The sequence below is a fragment of the Amblyomma maculatum genome, chromosome 1 (genome assembly GCF_055883805.1).
Source record: "Amblyomma maculatum isolate TAMU_Amacu chromosome 1, ASM5588380v1, whole genome shotgun sequence".
In the NCBI taxonomy this organism is placed as follows: Eukaryota; Metazoa; Arthropoda; class Arachnida; order Ixodida; family Ixodidae; genus Amblyomma; species Amblyomma maculatum.
In genome coordinates this window covers 207,512,570-207,536,664 of record NC_139344.1, presented here as the reverse complement: position 1 = coordinate 207,536,664, position 24,095 = coordinate 207,512,570, and the positions used below count along the sequence as shown (strand labels likewise).

The window sequence follows — 24,095 nt, the reverse complement described above, 5'->3', positions numbered from 1 at the left end:
GTCCTTTTTATTATTGTGTGGTGGCAGTGTAAAGGCATTTCTCAAGAGGTCATTATGGCCAGCATGTGCACACACATCCATACATATGCACACATTTACAAAAACAACTTTGTGTGGTTATTTACACATACTACACATTTCCACACTAACTTGCTAGCAGCTACGAACTATGTATAATATGTATATATTAAAAAAGCCATCTGAAAGTTACTCCACATTAACAAGTTTTTATGCCTTTCATTTTTTTTTTACTTTTGCTGTGCATTTTTTCAAACTTTTTCTTTTTTTTTTTGCCATTTTATAGCTATGTGTATCTTGCATCCTAACGTGCACAAGGTTACAAAGCTAGACCACCAAGATACTTTTTTTTTTTTTTACTTGCATTTCATATAGTGGCATGCACTACCAAGCAATTTTTTTTTTTTGCGTTTAATCTTTTACGCTTTTTTTGTACCACTTTGAGTTCTTTTTTTTTTTTTTTTTTAAGTGTGGGGAAGGGAGTTTATGCACTTGGGCTTTTATAACTTTGTGCACTAAACAGATAATGTGCAATGAATGAGAACTAGTGAGCTTTGCTGCAATTTAGATTTAATTGTAAATGTGACAGATTGGGATAGCAAAAAGAGACAAGCCTTGCGAGTACATCTATGCTTTATCCCTAGTAAGAAGTGCAAGGCAGCTCCTTGTGTCCCTAGATCTTTCAGATGACTTCTGTGAATTTTTTTTTCAAACGCCAGAGTGACCCAATCACTGTAAATGCTTCCAGCAGCAGAGGCCGGTGGCAAAATTGCAACAACAGTGCGAAACTCAGCATTATCATAATATAAGGCTTTTTATGTACAATGAAAGTTTAGGTTTAGCAGCTTCATATTAGTTATTATATATATATATATATGTATATATATACAGGAATATATTTACCAATGTTCCAATGGTGGAAATATAACTTTCCATCATTCTTATCCTTTGCCAGCTAGCATCTGACACAATGACAAACAGTATTATTTTAAGTCTGCTTGAACAATGTCTGCCTGCACTCAAAAATGTCAATGCCTTGTACACATGGTGAATTATTTTACTTGCGAATTTCATAACAAAAGTAGTAAACAAGGTAGTGATGCTTGTTAGTCACTACGATGGGCGCTCTCTTAAGGCCTAAATTCAGACAAATTTAAAAAAAAACAGAACAAAGCATAGCAAATTTTGTGGAAGAGGCGCAAAATAAAGCCCTCTATTCCTGAGCACTGGAAGCAACCGTCTCAACAATTTTTAAAGAACAAAGAGGATCACACTTCGGCTCAACCATGCATATGAATGGACACCAAGATTGCGAAAATTTCGACATTTTCTCTGCTTTAGCTATACAACCTCTATTACAGACCCATATAGCAGAGCAATTTGATCATTCACGAAGATCATGCACCCATGCTTCATGTAAAATAGCTATAAATGCAATGATGTTTGCAGATATTAAATAAGACATGTGCACAGAGTCTGTGTGATATATTACACCAAGAAAGCATAACAAACCACAGAAGATTAAAATTAAAGAAGGCAAGAGCAGCCTAACACAATTGTTTACATTTCTGTTATTCGCCTCTCAAACATAGCCTGCATGCAGCAGCAGCAGCAGCATGACACACCCAGTAAAGAAACAGATATGTGTGCTTGCCAAGTGCAGGCATGGAAATTCAGGAAGGGGAGGAGTAGAAGCTGGTTGAACACTGAAGAAATATTTAATCCGAGTTAGTTTTCCAATGTTAAGAAGAATTAATCAGTACACTGCCACTTCTCGAAAATTAAGTTTACAGTGCTGAAATTGCCTTCTGTGCAAAAATGTTCCATGGCACCACAGTGCTGACCTGTTTCAGCTATGGGAGGGTCACTGCGCTAACATCAGTCAGACTATGTTGCCACAAAACGTAAATGTCATGGCAAAACATTCTTTCATTACATAATCCTTACACTGCCTCCCACCCATGAAACTGGTCATTAGTCCAATTAAGAGAAAAGTTTTTGCATCAGCTTCCACATATGAGCAGTGCATTTCAAATGTTATGTCACACTGCAAATTCCCGAATACGCTTTCTGTTACTACTATCTTCCTTTATGTTAAGAAAATCGCTTGTCTTTGTTGTACATGAAGATCCATCTATGTTTCCAATTTGAGGCTGGCTGCCACTCTTTATGACACAGCACTAAACCTTGACCAATTTTACACATCCTATGACATTCAACCACGACCCTCTGGCTGTCGGAAGGCTTCAGATAAGCCAGTACTGTTTTGGTGTCCTAAGATTTCCCACCATGCCCATACTTGTTGACTTGATTTTGCAGTCTATCAAGTGCCTAGAACGTAGTCTTCCTGCAGTGTTGGCAGGTTAGCACTTGCGGTTGTTGTTTGCTCCAGATCTACGAGCAGCAGCACGATCGCGGCGCTTGGGGTGCCGGTTGCCAGCCTGCACTGTCCGATTCTGCCGCTCCAGTTGGCTCCGGGCCAATTGCCGCTGCTCTCGTTGAACCTGGGTGCGCTGGCTGGGCCGCAGCTGCTCCAGCCAACCTGAATAATCGCCACCCAGTTTCATTGCTGAGTGAAGCTTCCAGGAAAGTTTTGGTCAGCTTTCACAAATTATTAATGCAAAATGCAACCATGTCAGTAAATGTAGCTGAAAATAGCCTTGTATGATACCAAAAATAAGACTGCACTCCAAGAGACAGTTCATGTATGACGTCAACAAAAGTGCTTGGGCAACACAGGAGCCCGGTGGAACTGCCATGAGTTTGGCTATGGTGTTTTGGTAGGGGCGTGACAATATTGAAATTTTTTAATGCAAATCGAATGCAATTATGAAAAAAAAAAAGCAATCAAATATTAAATACAAAGAAAAAAAAAATAGCAACCAATGTTCACCTCGTTTATTTCAGAATGCACATGTTATTTGCAAACAAAATGCACCTGCGCTGACTTTCAACAGCCCTTTAGAACTAAAGAAATGTTCAAATTAACAGACAGTTATCGAACGGTAAATAATCAGAATGAGCCTGAAAAAGCTGCTGAAAACCGTTCGCATCACAGTATTGTTATCTGATGAACACTTGCTCAATGGTTGTCTGCATTTGGGGTGAAACCCAAGTGGGAATCACTTTTTTTTTTTTTTTTTTTTTCCAAATGGTTCACTTTGTGCACACTATCGGGAAGGCCTCCGCTGCCCTTTTTTTCAGTACAGTGAGATATAAAACGGCCCTGTTGCATTTTTACGATGCTTCACTGCACAGTCAATGCTTTGCAGTGAAATGCACAGTACAGTGAGACTGTGGAAAATTCGAACATATTCGATGTATTCGCTAATTTTCGAATAATAGAAAAATTCCAAATATAAGTTTTTCAAATCGAATAAGAAACATATTTGAAATTTTGAATATTCCCACACCCCTGCTTTCTGGGGAGGGATGTGACAATGACCAAAACAACTGCATTTAGTGAGGTGTGATTGAAAAAATGCACTGCGCTATACACAACGACGACTACACACGTAAAGAACAGGACAAGCACAGACTCGCAACTAAGTTTATTTTGACAAACAGACGAAATATATACAGAGAAACAAACAGATGCACCTGCGTGGAACCGCCAGATAGTCAAAAACCCCCCATTACATTTCAAGTTTTATCTAGATATAAAACTTCGCAGTCTGCAAGGAAGACAGAAGACTGGCTGATGCACCTATCACCTTTTTTCCTAATACAGTAGGCCTCCTTAACTTCTCGTGTTAGCCTGTCTCAATGACGGAAAACAATGCTTGTTTATGAGAACAGCGGGTAGCAACCTTGTCCATCTTTGTTATTACCTTCCTTATATTTTCCCCTCGTTGCATTTCCTGCAATGTACTGCTCAACACCAATGTACCGCTGCAATGTATGTTCCTGCAATGTACCGCTCAACAGGTTAATAAACTGTTTCTGCTGGGTATCCCATGTCAGTGTTAGCTGCAGTTGCTCAGAAGTTAATAAAACATGCAAAATCTAATATTAAAACCGCTCAACGCAACGAGTCTTGTGATGTAAAGAAGGTTTCTGTCATCGCTTTTAAGCACCCACTCTCTCATAACATAAGGAATGTGGCCCATCGTAATGGGATTAGAGTGGTTTTTTTCTGCACCCTTAAAATTGGCCAGATTGTGTCCCCATGTACAGCGAAAAATTGATTCGTCTCAAGAGTATTAGCCCATTTCAGTGTAATATCAAGCACAAATCACGGTATGTCCCTTACATGTGTGTGGTTGTGTATGAGCTTTCTTTATCTTGCGGTAAGGTGTATGTTGGCCAGACGGGTCAATATATAAATGAACGCCTGAAGGAACATCTGGGGGCCATATCATACGACACTTACTCGCACATGGCGGTAAATTGCAGGAAATGCAACGAGGGAAAAAATAAAAAAGGCAATAACAAAGATGTACATACAAGGCTGCTACCCGCTGTTCTCACAAACAAGCATTATTTTCCGTCATCGAGATAGGCTAACACGAGAAATTTAGTAGACCTACTGTATCAGGAAAAAAAGGTGATAGGTGCATCAGCCAGCCTTCTGTCTCCCGTGCAGACTGCGAATTTTTATATCGAGATAAAACTTTAAATGTAATGGAGGATTTTTTGACTATCTGGTGGTTCCCTGCAGGTGCATCTGTTTGTTTCTTTATATATATTTCGTCTGTTTGTTCATATAAACTTAGTTGTGAGTCTGCGCTTTTCCTGTTCTTTACATGTGTAGTCGTCTTCTTTTTTTAGCGCAGTGCATTTCTTCAATCATGTCTATTTACCAACTCGCCCAACTTTCTACCTTACTACATTTTGTGAGGTCCCAGCCCAGTTGGCCCCCTATACCTATAGCTAGCTGCTGGAGCTATTACAGAAATATTATCTTGCTTATCAATTTTGCAGCAACTGGCATGGCCACTAATATGCATAGCATAACCTCATAATAGCTGGAACTCATTTCTTGAGGCTGTACTGGACGTACAGTTGATGACAACTCGCAGTCCTAAACAGCAACTCTTCAGAATAGCAAATGCTGTGCTAATTGAACTGCATGTAGCAAAAATCAAAAGTTAATCCATGAGGGCACACCCTCACTCCACTTCAAATATTCTGAGGCCTAGAGAATTTAACAAAACTGCTGCTACACTGTAACATCAACTATGTAAAGTGTTTTTATGAAATGTAACTGCGTAACATATTTGTAAACTTTCATGCCCAGTCCACCACAGAAAAAGCTTAGACAATTGGTTCAAGGACACCTAAAACCATTTGCAAAGACAGTTTGTTTCAATACGGAGGAAATGATGACACCAGTTGTACTTTCTGATTGGTCTTCTGCAAGTGGGTTAGGTTTTGCACAAATATAAAATACTGTTTGTAATGCAAGGCAATTAAAAGGTTAGTAAAACAAGCATGGAATGATGAGAGTAGGATCATTCCAAAATCCCAGCTCTAGCTCTCCCGGGAAGTTATTGTCGCCAGAAGTGATGGAAATAGGCACTCACCCGCTCTGGCAGCCAGTGCGGCCGGCCTGGGCCCAGGCTGGGCGCGGCTAGCCGGGAGGGCAGTGCTGGGTGGTGGGGAAGGCGGGGGAGTGAGTGGTGCATCCCGGAGGCATGGCGGTCCATACACACTCATGCTGGGGTGCTCAATGAGAAGGTTCTCCAGAGGGGACGTCTCCAAGTGCACCGGCCGCCGTGCCACAAAGCACGGCGGAGGTGTCACATACCTGCACGTGCCCACACACATCGTGCTCACCTCTAATAAAGAGCTGCTAAGAGCACGGATGGACCCAAGGGGCTTCTCTCCTCATATCCTCTGAACTCTGCACCTCACTGGTTTTCATTCTGCATCTCTACCTTGCCAAGAGGTGCCGTGCCGAGTATCATGATAACTAGTTTTGCCTCCTGTCACTTGCTGCATGTATAGGCTTCGCGGGTTGTATGTAACAGGAGAAAATAAAAGTTTTCATGACTGCAAAAACTTTTAGATACATTTGCCATGCTCATAAGGGTTGATTTTAACAGGTGTGACTGCCAGAAAATGACTCAATGACAATTTGCAACTCAGTATAGAAGTTCATGAGCCTGAGCTGGCTCTATTTGTTGGAATTTCCACTCTCTCGAGTGCACAACAATGCAATAGTTTTTATACCGAACACGTGCAGTGCACATGTTGTTCATCAAAGTAGGAACTAAGAATTTTTACACATAGTTCATAGCATATTTACACACGAATATCAAACAGTTCCCTGTTATTGTCTACTTAGTGTGTGAGCATTATTCAGTGAATAAAAAAAATTAAAATGAAATAAAAAAAATACAGGCAAGAAACATTTATTCAAGAAATAAATTTAGTAAATAAAGTTAGGTTTTCAGCATAGCTGTATGCATTTAATAAGATTTAGATGAAAGTTTGGAGACTGGAAGCATATTACCTCAATAAAAAAGGCAGAGCAGTTTGAAGTGACATGCCACAAGTGCCTATACAAGTGACAGTCTTTCTTTTACTGCTAATGTTCACATCTCATAAACATACAGATGACTGACGGGTGCCAAACTGGGGGTTGTCAAAGTAGCTGAAGGTGTTGATGAAAGCCTTCTTTAAGGGCATTCATGCTATGCGCTAGGGCAAATAAAGGTGTGCTCCAAATGGGAAAACTCGACAACAGAACTGCTTTCTCAGGTGTCTCGATCTCAAGATGCACAAAAGGAAATATCTAGTTTGAGAAGTTGAGGTCTCCTCACCATTGGCTATATTAAAATGATGAAAACATGTGGGTTCAAATAGATATCGTACACACTAAACCTGTCCACTGTCCAAACTGAGTTTCCACATTAACCAGGTATAAATACATTGAAAAAGCTTGGTCCCAGAAAAAGTGTGTATCGTTCTAGCTATAATGAGGACTTTAATAGGGCATGAATGTGTATGCACACTGTGAGCATTTTGCATAAACTCTGCAGAAAGATGAAGGTTTATTACCAGCTTCCATCCATAGGACATGGACTCGACGGAGGCGTGGCCTCCCGAGGAGAATCCACCACTGCCACATGCAAGGCGGTAGGGAGACTATGTGGTCGCTCACTTGATACCTCCGGTTGAGGGCTGTCTTTGTCTGCAAGGATGTCAGAGGCACATCACTATGTCAAGGTTCATTCTGTGGCTGCAAGTATGAGCAAAAAATGCTAACAAAGCAATACAGCAATCTATACTTACAGGTTGCACTTTTCATTTATTATTTTTCTGAAGTGTGAGTGACTTTTTTGTGCATTTATTTCAGACAGAATGTTTTTAGAGTTTTTGTGCAAATATGTTTTCCTATAAAAGAATTACTGGCCTTATTTTTTTGTGCAATGTATTTGGTATCCCTGCGAGATCAAAAGCCACGTAGAGTTTATCATGGCTTCTGCAAAATGCTGATGTACTATAGTAAGTAGCATGCACATGGTCATATTTACAGTTGTGTTTGTAGCTGTAAATACTATCGCCAAGGGAAGAAAGTGTGGGAGCTAAGTGTCGTGCCAGGCCAGAAGGTTTACATGACCAAAATATTTCTACGAGTTTTGGCATCAGAAGCAAACAAAAAACAAACACACCGAAGCAAGAGGCAAGTTACACACACATACTTGCCATACTTTGGCAAGTGAAATACTGTCATTCCATCGAGTTGCCTTGTTGTTGGAACCGCTCTATCCGGTTGCAGAAAGTGTATGTATTTACTGCTTGTAACATGTTGCTTAGTGAGAACAGCAAATGTTTCACATTTGAGAAAAAATGGATATCGAAGAAAGTGAAGGTGACCACATACAGCGATGCATCACGTGGTCTGTGACAATGCTTATCGATCCTTTTCAGTTCTGTATCTCTTTGCCGCGCCAACAGAGAACATGCAGCCCACTGAAGTTCCAGCCACCATTGCGCTCCTGTCGACAGCTGCGCCAGCGAACAGCATTATCTGCTACTAGAGCACAGTACTCCATTGTGCTTTAACATAATGTTTGATAACGAAAAACATTTGTTTGTACTTCTTGATATCGTTAGGTACACTTTATTAATCTGCATGAGGCAAGTTCAGCACTGTGGCACTATGAGCGATTCGGTACATAGGGAATAGTATAGGCAAGCAATGAGCTTTGCACGGGCGTGTTTCGTCAGTGTCCTGAATGCCTGACACATATATGTGCATGCAATGAAAGACACTTCAGCATGCTGTGGCATGAATGGTATTAGAGAAGCACAGCCGCAAGTAGTTCTATCGAAGTACCTCGGAAGCACTTTTTTTGCAGCTCGCGTAGCACTGGCAGCTAAAGTTACGGGACACAAGTGTGTGCAGAAAAAGAAAAATTTATTTCGCAGTACCTGCATAACCCGTCGACTGAAATGCCTCAAGCTATGAGGGGACATGTGAGCTGGAAACAATTCCAGACAGCACAGGGTCACGAGGCTTTGTAATAAGTTTCTTTTTTCAAGAACATACATCACATAAACTTTTAATGCTGGTACAACAGGACTTTCTGCAATAAGCATGTGCTCACGTTGCTTAGTGCCACTTCAACTTATTTACTCCACTCCGAATGATTTTATTAATTCTGTTCATGCTCCTTGAAAAGCGTCACGATCCAAATTGATGCAGAGAACAAATTAACTAACAACCCTGTTCGAAACTCTTTTTTTTTTTTTTATTGAAGTTACCAGACACAGAACCACTTCTCAGATTTTGTCAGGAGAGGGGTGCTTACGCTTGTGTTATCACATCAAGCTTTAGCAAGGTAGACAGCAATTTGCGAGAGATGCTCATGGATCTGATAAATGAATATCATACATAGCTGATGCATAACCATTCTGTTAACTTATAAATAAAAACACTACATACAAGTCACTTTATTTAATAAGCTTTTAGTAACATGTTATCGTCTAATTCTCTTGCACACCTTGAACACCTATGCCAGTTGCACAAGCTCTGCTTTTTGCACTCTCTCTGTTCTCTTGGGGCACTGTGATTCTTCTGACACTTCGTCATTAAGAAAAAAAAGTTCATACAAGTGGCGAGATGGTAAACTGTGGCTGTGCTCTGGGTATGCGCATGAAGTTTGTTCCATGTTTTCCCTGGACATGTAAAATGCTAAAAAAGAAAAATAATAATAAATAGAAGGTCCCTGTAGACTTTCTTTTTGGATGCTTGAGCAATTGTCTGCTCTATACTCTTCTCACAAAGCTTTTTTGATGGACACACAAAATTGCCTGCTACATACTTCTGCTCAATGACAACCTAGGGGAAAAGAATCATGTGAAACAACTGCACCTTTCTCGCACTCCATGCAGTTCATCAGTGATATCCAGATATCCTGCCAGGGACAAGGAACGCTGGCATGTCGTTGAAAAGTTACATTTCATTCCCCAAAAAATGAAAGGTGCATTTGGCCCACCCTCCAAGGGCATTAGTGCTGATGAGTTCTTGATAATCAAGTGGCAATACCACTATATGCATGGTGACGACCCCCCATAAGTCGCCGGAATGCAACACATGCACAATACTCGACAATGCACACACTATTACGGCGGAAAAGAGTCACTTGGCAGCTACAAAGTATGAAACAGACACAGCTACCACACTAAGCACTGATGGTATCACACCACTGCGCAAACTTTGATCACAGCGCCCTCTCCATGACCGCGTCTGACTTGAAAGGAGCAGTTTCGAAATTGAAAAAGTATTCATAAACGTTGGTCTGTGGGGTGACAGCTGTGATGAAAGTGTCATCCTATTGTCACAGAAGCCAGACCCTGAGAACTTTTTGTGATGTTTATGCACATGGTTTCACACTGACAGAGGCTTGGTTATGATGACTGTATCTTTAAATGCAGTGAAGAAACCCCTGGTCCTAAATAAACATCGATAGTCTGAGAGCACATGGCACTACACTAGCAGACAAGGCTTGGCAAATAATAGGACTTCCCAGTTTGCAGCTAGTAAGTACCTGAGATCATGGAACAACACCTCAAAATTAATAATAGTTACCTGGATTTTGCTCTTTGTTAGTTTTCTTTTGACTAAGTGGAGCAAGCTAACTTCAACATACATATCAAGAATAATAACCTTTCTTAGTTAGATGTGAATTTCAAAATATAAATTTGGAAGAACTTTAGGGAGGTCTGTTTTGTTTAAACTGAAAACATCAACTTCTAGTATCTATACTATAATTTATGCTTAGCAGTATTTGCTATATATAGTATTATTGTACTTAGTTACACAGTACATGTAAGACTATCATAATATGCTGTAGCCATAGCCATAGCCTAATCAGACAAGTGATACAGATAAAAGGATGCTAAAAGTTGCCTTTAAAATTTAAGGGGTAAACCTGCCAAAGGAAAATTTTAAAATATGGCAGCCACAAAAGACAAAGCTTCTGTGGGTAGGTGTACCTTTGTTAAACAAAATTTCTATATCTTGGTGATATGTTTAACATTTATTTTGCACTTCTGTTTTTAAAGAAGTCTGCACACCTGTGACATCAACAAGCAACCAGTCATCTTCAGCCTCCATTGTTCGATAGTCCACATCATCCTCAGCGTTTGGAGTAGGCGGGGCATTGAGGAAATAGCTGGCAATGCCACTCAGCATGACTCAATAATGCGCTGCTTCTTGGACACCTTTTGAAAGTCTGCCTGCACAAAGAAAAAACAGTTCAGTTAATATTTCTGTCCTCCACAATACAATGCATACTGTGAGACCCCTGCACACTAAAAATTATCTGCATTCATCGCAAAACAAACATGGTAATGCCTACACCTGGAAGAGGAAAAATATGTAATACATAATCTTCCACAAAGTGCAAGGCAGTGGCATTCGACAAGTATATTTACTATTATCATTTGCAAGAAAGTAAACACTGACAAGGTTCCACTCATTAAGCTCTCATGTTAAAAAATACCAAATTTGGCAGCATTCTTCTTTGTACTGATCTGCAAACACTAATAAATGTAAACTGCCATATGATATTTTCATTTACATATGTAAGCAAAAGAAGTTGACTGCAGTCGTGTGATGGCATGAAAAAAACTGCAATATATTAATTGCTCGTCTGTTGTAACTTAACTTCTTGAGGCAAGTTGACATAACAGTGAAATTAAAGTCAATTCCAGTTAAGACTAACTCGATAAGATAAATTGTCGGAGCTATGCACAGTGCGTAGCCATGCGGTTTGTTTTTCACACTCAATGTAAAAAAAACAATGATAACAATCAGCTTAAAACGAACTGTTTCATGTTTCCTTCAGTTCATAATTGGCAGCCTCCGCAACCAATTACGACTCCATGGAACGGTACACGCGAAGCGTCTGCATGGCACTTGGGGGAAATGAGAAAGTGAAGGAAAAAAATGCAAAGAATTCTGGCCAAAAGATTAATACTGCTCCAAAGGAGTGTTGCACAGGTTTTGGTTTTCTGTCGCCTAGCTTTCTGTAGTCAGATGGAATGAGACAATTGCCTCACCAATTAAATCTGTTCCTGCATTGATTGGCTGTGTGACTGTAGCGCCACAGTGCGGGTGCTTACCATGCCACAGCAACGCTTCACTGTGCAGTTGCTATGCAGACACTGACCAATCACAGCTGCTCCACAATCAAGACAAGCTTTCTCGGAGTGTATAGTATCCTCCGGATTAGTCCTTTCCCACTAAAATAATGCTACCTCGCAGGAAAGCACGCTCCGTAAGAAAGCTTCCTTGCAAGTTCACACTCATAATAAAACTTTCCTGCGCCTTGAGTGAAGATGTGAGGAAGCTTTCTTGCAGGGTGAGGCAAAAAAGGTACAGTTCTTGCATGCCTCTTGGTACCAAGGCTGGTGCACGGCATAGAATCTGTACATGGACAGACATATGTCCACCGCGCGCGTGCTAATGGCCTTTCGCCAGAGGGAGACACGTGTTATGTAACTGCTTGTCGAGTTAGAGGCTGTGATGCAGAAATCATGTGACGTCAATTGCACGACGCGCCTATGCAAGCAACTATGGCGCGCAACAAGATGGCGGCCCAGCAAATCCGATAATGACCACGAACCCAGGGTGTGACGGAGGGAGCTTGTTGATGCCCTTAGATGCGCTTTTTTTAGAAAAGGGAGTAACGCTGACCCCTTGCTCCCTCTTTTTATGCAGCGTACTTTTTGCCACGAGCACCTGTCTGTTCGAACTTTTGGTTTCGGATGTCGCAACAAGAGAGAAAAGACTGCGACATTTTGGTCGGAGTGTAGCAATATTTTCTCTCTAGTTTTCTTGCAGACAAAGCAGTCTCATTCTAGATCTATAACAGTAAGGAGGCCGTGGGAAATGAGAGCAAAAGAGACGCGGCGAAGTGCGAAGAACGGGATGAAAGATGAGCAGGTCTGCATAGCAAGACCTTGGAATTGCCTATCTGATCTTGACTGCCACTGTGTTCAGTAGCATTCAACGCGTTTCAACCTCTCCGTCACACTGAGCTCTTGAGGGTGGCTTCATTCATGCTGTGGCTGTTCAAAAAGTTCCATTACAGCTTTAAGGGAAGTGCACTAAACTGAAAGCGCAACAACGAAACTATGCAGCGAGAGATGGCAGCGCTTGCAAGTAGCAGTTGTGCAACATTATCCGGGGCTTTTGTTTCTTTTGCACACTTTTTCCTCGTCCCCTCTGGCTTAAAAGGCAGTTTCCTAGACTTTAACAGACGAGAACTGTCTACACCAAAAAAAAAAAAAAAAAGGTAGTCGCATTACCCAAACAAATGATATGTGCACCCCTTTAAAATCTGCTTCCATTATATGCTGCTATATAAGCACCACTCATTTTGGTTGTAAATTACTTATTTTGGCAAGATTGCTTCGTTCTTTTACTCTTGTCATGAAAAAGAATGACTGCAGACAGCAATCTACCTGCATACATGCAAAGACAGCAGTACTGAAAAATGAGACTCAAACGAGTTGAAAACTTTACTTCAACGCTGCATCATTGATATAGCAAATGCATGGCAACTACTGGGTAATTAAGATGTAATATATATATACACAAGGTGTCCAAGCTAACTTTAGCCACGAGTTAAAAATTAAAAAAAATTTTGTTTTCCAATTAACTAATTAGTAATTAAGATAATTTTTCTAATTTCATAATTAATGCATTTAGACAATAAATGGATTTGCAAAGTTGGAGAGCACCTTCTAAAAACCCCATTCCATTTATTTACGACAAAGAAAGCCTCACGTGTGTCGTTTTTCCAAGCTCTAAAGAAAGGTATTCCAGTAATATGCGTTGTGGGGCTAGTTGGTTCATACTCAGATAGGTTTTATGCGCACAAAAAGACGACACAAAATACAAGGGAGACAGGACGGTTGAAAGTTGCGCTCCGTCCTGTCTCCCTTGTATTTTGTGTCGTCTTTTTGTGCGCATAAAACCTATCTGACTCTAAAGAAAGCCCGCGAAATAGAAAAAATATCACGTAACTGGCGTATTGTGCGCCACAGTTGTGCTGCTCTCAACCTGGCCTTCAGTGAAGGAAATCTGCTCCGGCCTTGGCTCTACGAGGACCGCATCGCCGCGGCAGGCCGATATGTCTGCGATGGCTTCTTCGTCCGCTTCAGGCAGTCGGCGCACGTGACGGTGCAAGTCAGCGAGCTCACCGCACTGGCTGCAACCATCCCCAACATATCAACCCACCGCTGGGACTGGGCAAGGCCGCAGCTAATTTAGTTCACTCAAAACACGATTGAAAGCACCACAATCGCGGCGCACGAATGCGTTAGTCATACTTTTGTATTTCGCGGGTTTTCTTTAGAGCTTGGAAAAACGGTACTATCAGGCTTTCTTTATCGGAAATAAATGGAGTGGGGGTTTCAGAAGGTGCTCTCCAACTTTGCAAATCATATTTATTGTCCAAAGGCAATACTTAATAAATGAAAAAAATTATCTTAATTACTAATCTGTTAATTGCAAAATAAAAATTGCCTGTGGTGCACCAGGTGGCTGGCAGCTGCATACAATGGTTTTTCTGCCATATCTCAAATGTTTCATCTTTTAACCCTTGGCTAAATTAAATTTAGCTTGTATATATATATATATATATATATATATATATATATATATATATATATATATATATATATATATATACCGGGTGTCCCAGCTAACTTGGACCAATGTTTTGAATAATATGGTTAGCCCTAGAACAGTGAAACAAATTCAGAGATGTTCAGAGTCGCACATGCTAATCTGCAGTATTTTTTCATTCATTAAAGTTAATTAATTGGTAGGGACTAATTAGCTATTTATAATTATTGCCATGAGATAAAAAGTGTCAATGCAGAGGTTGTAGACCTCGAAAAACATTTAGCTATGTTATTTCTGTCAAACTACCGTTTGCATAAAGTGATATTTTTACCGCCCGAAAACGACACCTGGCGCAAAAAAAAAAGAAAAAAAAAAGAAAAAAAAAGACCTCGTGACTGCGGAGTCACTTTAAAGTCTCGAGACGTGTCCACGATAACAAAATCCACTTTTCTTGTCCGCGCTGTCTACGATGAAGCTGGTTATATGCACTTGGCGAACGATTTAAAAGCGAATAGGGCGGCGTAAGTCATAGCGTGGTAGTAAAAGGCTCCGGAAATTTTGAACGCCTGAGGTTCTTCAACGCCAGCTGACATGGGGCCGTACACGGACGCACGGTGCACGGACGCCCTTTTGCTTTTCGCCCCCATCGAAAAGCGGCCGCCGCGACCACGATTCGCTCCCACGTCCTTGGGCGATCGCCTTTAAGGCTCACTTTCCACCCTCCGGTCGAAAATATTTTCTTCCCCGGTGACTGTGAGACTTCGCCCCCAGAACGCAAGGCCGCAAAATGTTTTTGAAAAGAGTAACTAATAACCCAGTTACAGCCACCGCAACCACCCGATTCTGTCGTGTTTCTCTCCTTCCGTTCCCTCGCAAAGGTTTTTCACTCTCCTGCCCGGTCGTCAAGCCTCCGCAAGACAAATTCCCCTTCCTCCTCCGCGTTTGGCGGGAGATGGGGCGTGGCACTCCGCCTGCGCGAAAAGAGAGGGAGAAGAAAAAAAAACGGGCGAGGGAGCTCGCGCCGCTGGATTCAGTCCGGCCGTGGGGAGGGAAAAGCGCGCAGCGAAAGGTAGACACCCATCCTTCGCCCTCAGACAGCGAGACGGACCAATGGACGTCGTTTTCGACAAATACGTCATAGCTACGGCTCGACGGGCCAGCGCAGGGAACGGGAAAGCTGGCTTCCCGAAGGAGCATGAGAGAGCTGCTTTGATTTGTATTTTCGTTGCTTTGCGGCGCGCGTGTCACTGTAGCAAAGGGACTTTATGTAGCATTTTGCACAGACTATCTCCGGTACCTGATCGAAACACTGGGCTCCTTCGCTTAAAAGGTCCTTCCCTGGACAGTGGCCCTTTAACCACTGCGCCACCGCGGCGGGAGAGGGGAAGAATTGTAGCCAGCATAACTGCCAACTAATTAGTTTACAAATATTAGAAAGTGGCATTCATGTCGGGTGCTACGGCACTATGGCCGAAGCCAGATCGACACCGGGGGACTGAGCAGCACGCACTATCCAGTGATCACCGCAGCTTTGTCGCACACCCTCTGCAGACACAAGCGCGCACGTCACCTGGCGGTGCGCGCGTCATTCCCCCCCCCCCCCCCCCCCCCCCCCCCCCCGCTGGGCTCGGGCCCTCGGGCCGGAGCGCAAGCAGGTAGACATCCCACTAATTAAAGTCACCAGGCAACGAATGTGATCCCACCTCAACGAATTTTATCAGGGGAAAAAGCATCCACTCCCATCTTTTTCAACGAAGGTTAGGAAATGCAATCAAGTAGGATTGTGCACTTCCATGGAACAGACGACACATTCTCGAGGCCAAGTATGCTACCAGAGCAAGCTACGCTGCTCGAGGTAGCCGGCCCATAGATCATTCGGACCGCCATCTCATTGCCCAGGAGGTGAAAGGCAAATGTTTTCGACGATTTTACGGAAGGGTGAAGGGTGCTGCCATATTGGGACGCTGGGCTGCTTCGTAGAAAAGGAAAGAGTTGACGACCCCCCCCCCCCCCCCCCCCCCCCCCGAACAGCCCAGTCAAACCGGTTTCTCCGAGGGTCGTAAAATGGTGCGTCGCCTACATTGACCCTCGTGTTTCTCTACCGGTTTCAAACAAAAATGGAATACTGCGCATCTATATAGCCACTGGATCATCGTCCTGCTTTGAAGCCACGTGAACAGTATGTTCCGAATCTCCACGGCTACCGCACGCGGAACAGCGCAGCGTTTTATGTCATTGCAACTTGCGCGGACAAGTTCGTGAACACGCAGCGGCGACCATTCACCGGCGAAAAAAACAAAAATGAAATAAACAACACCATTAGAAATTCGGCGGCACACATAGTTACCCTGCACACGTTTCTCTTTGACACGCTTTTACGCCTTTATTTGCTAGTGTACTTTCGAGATTGCGGGGTTCAATATTACACGCAGACGGCGCACTCAATCGGCTGTCAATTGCTTTATTTGCTAGTGCACTTTCGAGATTGCGGGGTTCAATATTACACGCAGACGGCGCACTCAATCGGCTGTCAATTGCTTTATTTGAAAAAAAAAATTAATTGTGGTTTAACTCTGGTTAACCCTAGTTGAATTGCGATAGCAGCGGCGGAAGCTTCTTTTGCCTGCTACATTATTCCCCTATCACGCCCTACCAGTGCAAGGTGCTACATTATTGGGGACACTTAAGCTCATTCTTCAACAGTATGACGTGAGAGCGTAAGTTACCAGTATAGTGAACTATAGTTACCAGTCTTCTACTTCTCCTCCTCAGCTGTTTAAAGCGTGGCCTCCGCCGGGACCACGCGACGGCTCCAAACCTGTCGCTATCGCAATAAAACGCGCGTTCGGGGTCGCGCCTCACGTTAACGCACGACGAGCGTGATACCGGGCCTTGTGGATTCAGAAATCGGAGTGTACGCTTTGTCACGATCGGCTCGTCCTGCAGTAAAAACACTTTGTGGGGCATGTTGGTGCATAGCTACTAATATTCCCAGCGCAACAACGACGATGCACAGACATGACCACGACATACCGCCGCCCACCACAACGGCGTGTGTGGATCGCCCAGAATGCCTTCGACAAGAGCTCTGTAACACCTCGACAAGACGAGGAAGAAAAAAAAGAGAAAAAAGAAGAAAAAAAAAAGAGAGCTCCCATTGTCTCAATAATTATAACAGCTTCGATCATGTCAAAATTAACCGTGATGCGTGCCTCGTGCGACTTCCAAAGCAGTCTTTTTTTTTTCTTTTTTTTTTTTTGTCCTCATCCCTGTTTAGGAATGCGCGAACTCCCGGCACACAACAGCGGTCTGTTCAGTTGGGCAGAAAAACGGCCGGGCGGTCGCGCAGCTGGCGGGAGCTATTTCCATCGCTGCTCTGGCTCAATCACGCATATTCCCCCGCCGCGGCTTTTCACAGTGCGGGGCCGCAAGGACTCAAAACAAGTGCTGCAACAACATGCTGCTCACTAAAGCAGCAGAAGCCACACAAATAGCGCCGCTAATGTTCGCCGCCGACATGACTACATGGTGCGTTGCATTCCGTAGACTCCATATCTAATGGTGACGAAATGGCGGCATCTTCCTCCTAGACAGCTCATTCCTAACCTAACCCAGTCGGTCGGCAAAAAAAAAAAAAAAAAAAAAAAAAAAAAAGAAGCCAGCTGGTCAATTCGGAGCCTTCATTGACAAGGCCCGTTATTTCTATGCTTCGATCGCTCCTTCTACCAGCCTGTTTCATTATGCTTAATATGTCTTCGGCTGGGCAGAAACGCTTGCGTCCTTGATCTCCGTCTTTCCCACTATTTTTCCCTCTGTGCTAGAAGCCTACAGGATGCAGACTTGTGGCATGGCATATTAAAATTCCGCTCACTGCTACCAGAAGAAGCGTAGTCAAGTAATTTGAGATAACCTGCAGCGGCGCACTCTGCGCTGAAGTGTCGCAATACGGCAGCGAAACTAAATGTGGCTGCAGCGGCTGGAATTATACACGTCTTGCTGAAGATAATAATTGTTAGTATGCAGGCCTCGCGTGGAAAAAGCGTAAGGTCATGTGACTTTCCAATGAAACGCGGGGGGGGGGGGGGGGGGGGGGCAAAGTTCCGCCCTCTGGAAATAATATAAAAACAATAATTGGTTCACAGGAACGGAAAGGCGCAGTATCTGGCACACTTTTTCTGTGGACAGCTGAACCGCACCGTAAGGGAAGGGAGAAATGTGGGAGTGAAAGCGGAAATAGAGAAAGGGGTGCCTTAGTGGAGGGCTACGGAGTAATTTCGACCACCTGGGGATCTTTAAGTGACATCGCACAGCACACGGACGCCACTCCGTTTCGCCTTCATTGAAACGCAGCCGCCGGCGGTCGGGATCGAACCCGGGAACTCCGGCACAGTAGTCGGGTATCTTATATAACCACTGCACCACCGTGGCAGGGCCTCACTGGGAGCAGGCGCAGTTCTAAGAGAGTCATGGCTCTAACGACAGGATCCCTAACGACCTGCTTCCCGTAGAGCTTCGACGCAGCAGGCAACGCGATTTGGATGGGATGGCAGCGCTTCTGGGAGTTCAGGGGACTGTTCTGAGCTTCCGCAGACCGCGAGCGGAGATCATCGAGGCAGATTTCGAAGAGCTCGCTTATCTGAGGGCAGATACAGCGGCCTTTGTCGTGCTCGGCCTTCACTGGTGAAATGAATATGCTGATGCAACCTGCGGCAAAGCGTCGGACCTGCGGCCGAAGCAGCGGCATCAACGTCCTTGCCGGGCCCAGAGCGAGGCCAGGAAAGGAGGCGGTCACATGCTAGCTGGGCGCACGTGCCCCGCTCGTGCGACCAGCACGGGATGGGGCGTGCAAGCGACAACGTCGGTGGGGCCTCAGACGAGGGGGCATCGGCGCCGCCACGGTCGACGACCCGCCATCCGCGAAACATCCGCGCCGCCGCCCGACCACGGCCCCAAGTGACCGCCTCGCGCGGTCGGTATGTATTGAATGCGAGGTGGCGACAGAGCGCGCGGAGCGTGAAATTAACAAGCCCCTAACAGCAGGTCTGAATCCGGCGTCCACTAGTGGATGCAAGGGCTGGCTGCGGCCGTTGAAAATAAAGCTTTGAAGCCGAGGCTACATGCCGCTTGTCATTCCTGCCAGTGTTCCTGCCCGACACTTCGCATGCTTGCTTCCGCGCTGGCAACAATGGCTTCGTTAGCGCATGCGCACTTCAGCAGTGATTTCCCTACACACTCCCTTGTTTTTCTGAAGGAAACCCCTTAATTAGTAACGAATATATATACATATTTTTACACACTACGAGTTGTTTTGTTTAACAGCGCCGGAAGACGGACATGTAATCAAGGGACATAACGTCCTTGTGGTGGAAGAAACCACGAATTCGACACGAAAGTACCGCCCTGGCTTCAAAGCGACAGTGGTCAGGGTAGTCAGGGTGCAAGAATAAGCACTGCGTGCCGCAAGACGGTGGCGCCGCGTCGTGAAACCCAACGGAAGCTTGGGAGTGCTGTCTGACGGCGGCAAGGTATTGATATATATATATATATATATATATATATATATATATATATATATATATATATATATATATATATATATATATATATATGAAGGAAAGAAGCCAACAGTCGGCGTGACGCTGGCGGTAACAAAGGACGTCCCACGTCCGCCGCTATGGCTGAGGGCGGCGCTGGTGAACACTCTCAAGGTTCGTATACAGACAACATAAATACCCAAGAAAGTAGCAAGGGGGACAGCGGCCGATGTAGCTCAGTTGGTAGAGCACCGGACGCGTTATTCGGAGGTCGTGGGTTCGGATCCCACCATCGGCACGTTGTTTTTTCTTCTACTTTGTGTCTAATTATCTTTCCCCTAAACAGATTACATTACTAATTTCTGTGGTTATCGAAGTAAACATTAAAAAAAAAATGACATAAACATACCATCCCCAACGCTTTCCTTGGCCTCGCCGACTGTTGGCTTCTTTCCTTCATGTATTATAACGAGCACCCTCATTTCCCCTTGATATATATATATATATATATGGTTTTTGGGTTTAACGTCCCAAAGCGACTCAGGCTATGAGAGACGCCGTAGCGGAGGACTCCGGAAATTTCTACCACCTGAGGTTCTTTAACGTCCACTGAAATCGCGAGCGCGCGCGCGCCACACACACACACACACACACACACACACACACACACACACACACACACACACACACACACACACACACACACACACACACACACACACACACACACACACACACACACACACACACACACACACACACACACACACACACACACACATGATGCTTCCATCAAAATATTATTTACGGAAAGTTACGGAATATTATTTACGGAAAAAAAGACTTCGTGACCGCGGCGCCTCCAGAGGCAGAAGGCCCAAAACGTTTAAAAAAGTTAATTCACCTTAGTCTATTTTAGTCCTGGTGCTGTACTCGGGGCTACGGCAGACACCGCAAGCTTCAGTTAGTTTTTAAGTTTCATTTCAGGTGGTATGTTGTATTTACGGAATTGGGGCTCGTCCTCCGTATAGTATAGTCGCGAAAACAAATATTCATTAAAAAAATTCGGCAGGCGTTAAAAGGCCCACAAATATGACATTGATAGGCAGTCTCGCCCATTACCAAAGCGCCAGCGTTAGCTCGGCCAATGCGCGCTTTGAGGCCGGACTGCAAGCGCATTGGGTGTCGACGCGGTGGCTATCAGCGAGGCCGCGGTCGACAACGAACTTGACAACGAACCGCAGCGCGCCCGCCTGGCCCTCAGGTGATGCCAGCAGAGCGACGGAACAGCTGGGTGGAGCGATATACGTCACAGTCGAAATAAGGTGACTGGCTCGCCCGAACAAGGTCCAACTGCCGTTTACGTTGTACGGGCAGCACCGAAAAAATCGCGAAAACAGTCATTGTCCGCTTCACCCCCGACCTATGTGCGCGCAACGTTTTCATTGGACTCGTGGCTCACACGTTTGGAGAGCCCACTGAAAACACAAATACGATATCAGTGTCATTGCGCACTTTGAGCTGGAGCACCCGGTAACGAACGTCCTTTTAAATTCACGCCGTGCAAAGACTTGGCTTTGCGTGTTTAGCTCGAGCAAAGAAAGCGGGGGCATACCCGGTGAGTTCTCAGAAAGAAAAGAAAACGTTCCTGTTTTCACCGCTTTTACACGTAGAGTGAAATGCAATGATAAAAAAAAAAAATTGACTGCACAACGTACAACTGTTCGCTTGTCCTCGGCGCAGTGTATGTAGCGTACGTAGCCTCAACCACATCGGAGATTATAGCGACAGAAAGAAATTAAAAGGCGAAGACCTAAAGGCGCGTGCCCTCAGGATGACGTCGACTCATTGGCGCTCCACCAGTGGTCTCGAAAGAGAAACGCGTGCAGCAAAAAATAAGCGGTACAGCGGCAGTAGCGGCAGTCTTGCCTGGCAATCTGCCCCTCCACGCTCCAAGGTCAAAGCAGGGACACCGTTGCTAAACGCGAGAGGTTTGGCAAAAAACGATTTGGCAACATCGTGCAGCCAGTCGCTCGGGCGGTGAAGCTGTAGGTGGAGGCGCGGCAAATAGCGAAATGATATATGTGCTCGGAGGATGGCCCAGCTTGTAAATAGGCCCCTCAATACTGTCGAGCACAGCCGCTGACACAGGAGGATGGCCCAGCTTGTAAATAGGCCCCTCAATACTGTCGAGCACAGCCGCTGACACAGTCCTGCGATAAGCGCGGCCTTTGCATGTGAGTACATAGGCGCCCGCAGTGAAAGCGTTGTTCATATATTGAAGAGTCGGTGTCTGCACTCCGTAGGAGTTCGGCATCTTCGCCGCTGTTAGCATATTTACGCTAACTGTACCCAGAAAATGGCGAACGCGCAACTAAGTTTTCCTACAGTTCTTCCCTCGAATGCGGCGAAGCTAGACTTGCGGGGGCTTCCAGCTTTTTGCATCGCCCGCTTCTCCGTGTAAAATAATAATAAAAAATAATAATATTAATAAACAGAAACGCCCACCACTGATAGGGGCAGTCAACCCAATCTATCGCGGATAAACCGGCCGAAACTCGGAACACTTAAAATTCGCACCAAATCAGCAGAACAGAATATTAAAATGCAACGCAACATTGAAATTTCGAATATCACTCATGCAAGCGCCACAGGGAGGCGCAGAGCTCGACGCTCAGATTAAAAAAAAAAGAAAAAAAAAAGAAAAAAATACGGTAGAGGAGCCTTACGCTCAGAAACAGACGTGCGAGTGAAGAGTGATCGTCGGTGTGCTAGCTGCAGCTGCTCCAGCCGTGCGCCAAGCAGGGGCAACGATCGGCGAGCATGTAACAGACGGAGTATTACATTCCAGTCGAAATCTATCGGTTGATCATGGCGCTCTCACCGCAAGCGTCAGCCGTCAGCGGACGGAGCAGTGACGGCCGCGTCACCGCTACGCCGAGGGCGTGAGGGGACGCGGCGTCTGCGAAAGCCAGTTGCTACGGCATCCGCACTACACTGCGGCGACCTTGCAACTGTCATGCAAAGTCGAAGGGGCATGGCTTGCCGAACATACAAACACAGGAGCGTGTTCGCTTCCCGAAATAGGCGGACGAAAGCGGATGGCCCGCATTCTCGGAAATAACCTGCGATAGGCAGGGGACACGCGAATGAGCGCGGGCACTGACGTAACAGCCCGAATGAGTGAAACCAAGCAACGTTGACACGCTCGCCCTTTCCCTCGCGTAGCGCGATCTCAAACACAAACCAAAGCGCGCTTGTAGTGATGCCGATAAGTAAACTGCTTTGGAGCGAAACCTCCGGGAAGGACAACGGATGAAGCGCGGCGCAATGTATGCAGCAGTATTATGCGGCGACCGGCCGTTGGTGAACCCGGTTCCAACGGCAAAGGGAGCATATATATGCATGCGAGACTAATAATTGGCGCGACCAAGGCCTCAGTGGCCGATGAAGCATCTCGACGGAGAGAATTACAGCTGCACGGAGGTTCACGCTGGCGGGAGCGCCGAGTGGGCTAGCGTGCCCCCGTTCGCGACGGGCACGAAGCCGTCTGTTTGGGCAGCACGCACGCCAAGGCTGGCTGCGCGGACCCTCGCGAACAGGGAACGCCCCGGAACCCCCTTCTCACCCCCGCAGCAGCTGAGCTGCTCCGGGGCTAATCCATTGGCGTTCTCCGCGCGTAACCAGCCGCGGACGGCGTTACAGCGGACGCTGAAGGGAGAAAAGATCTGCATTTAGTGTCCGCATTTATCTCAAGGGCACCTGCAGCACTGCTCGCAAAACAGCACTCCGCGTAAACAAACAATCAAACTACAAAACCGTGCATCTTGTGATAGCAGCGCGAAAACCGAATTTTACTTAAACTGCTATAAAATCTTTACATCCTAAAGAGGGGAGCAAATGTAGGATCGCTGGCTTGTCGGGATCAAGGTTAAAGGTAAAGCACTGGGGTAAAAATAATTGAGTTGGACCTCCCGATGACCCAAGTAACTGTAGCGGTCACCCCCGTGTCGTTACAAGCAAAGGCAAATCTCACAGGCTCACCCTTGTCAAAACGGTGCAACGGGCGATGATCGACGGTAGACGCTCGTCAGCAGGAGGACTTAAAATGCATTTAGTACCAGTAAAACGACGCGAATGGGTGCCACAACAAAGCGTTTCTTCCAGCCAGCGATCCTAGCACAGTGAACACACAGCTGAGGCAACTTTTTGCTATTGTTGTTGTTGCCGAGCGCTCGAGAGTTGTCAAGGAGGGACGCCACGATTGGCCGGCAGTACCCTGGGCAACCAATCGGCGTCGACCAGCTGATCGTAGGTCACGTGATGACGCACGCTCCCTGGAGCTCACTTATGGCGGCGAAAACACAACGGTGAGAACAGAAAAGCGGAGAGAGCAGCAGGAGAAGAGAAACCGAGGAGAAAAGCAGCAACAAAAACCGCTTTCCGGAAGC

At 45.2% G+C, this 24,095-nt stretch overlaps 1 protein-coding gene across 3 annotated transcripts; it reads right to left on the bottom strand.

Moving 5' to 3' along the window:
• Positions 1 to 463: 463 nt before the first annotated feature.
• Positions 464 to 23,886, bottom strand: TP53INP (Tumor protein p53 inducible nuclear protein). Of its 3 annotated transcripts, none has more exons than XM_084590131.1 (5): positions 23,689 to 23,886; positions 10,549 to 10,706; positions 7,024 to 7,156; positions 5,544 to 5,767; positions 464 to 2,560 (listed from the first exon to the last, which is right to left on the bottom strand). In XM_084590131.1, the coding sequence occupies exons 2-5, from the start codon at positions 10,664 to 10,666 to the stop codon at positions 2,382 to 2,384; spliced, it is 654 nt and encodes a 217-aa protein (XP_084446257.1). In that variant the 5' UTR covers positions 10,667 to 10,706; positions 23,689 to 23,886; the 3' UTR covers positions 464 to 2,381. The 3 variants fall into 3 exon arrangements, with proteins under 3 accessions (XP_084446257.1, XP_084446256.1, XP_084446258.1); XM_084590130.1 differs by having other exon boundaries at positions 10,549 to 10,710; positions 23,689 to 23,884; XM_084590132.1 differs by lacking the exon at positions 23,689 to 23,886 and adding an exon at positions 22,374 to 22,627 and having other exon boundaries at positions 10,549 to 10,710.
• Between the last annotated feature and the right edge of the window lie 209 nt (positions 23,887 to 24,095).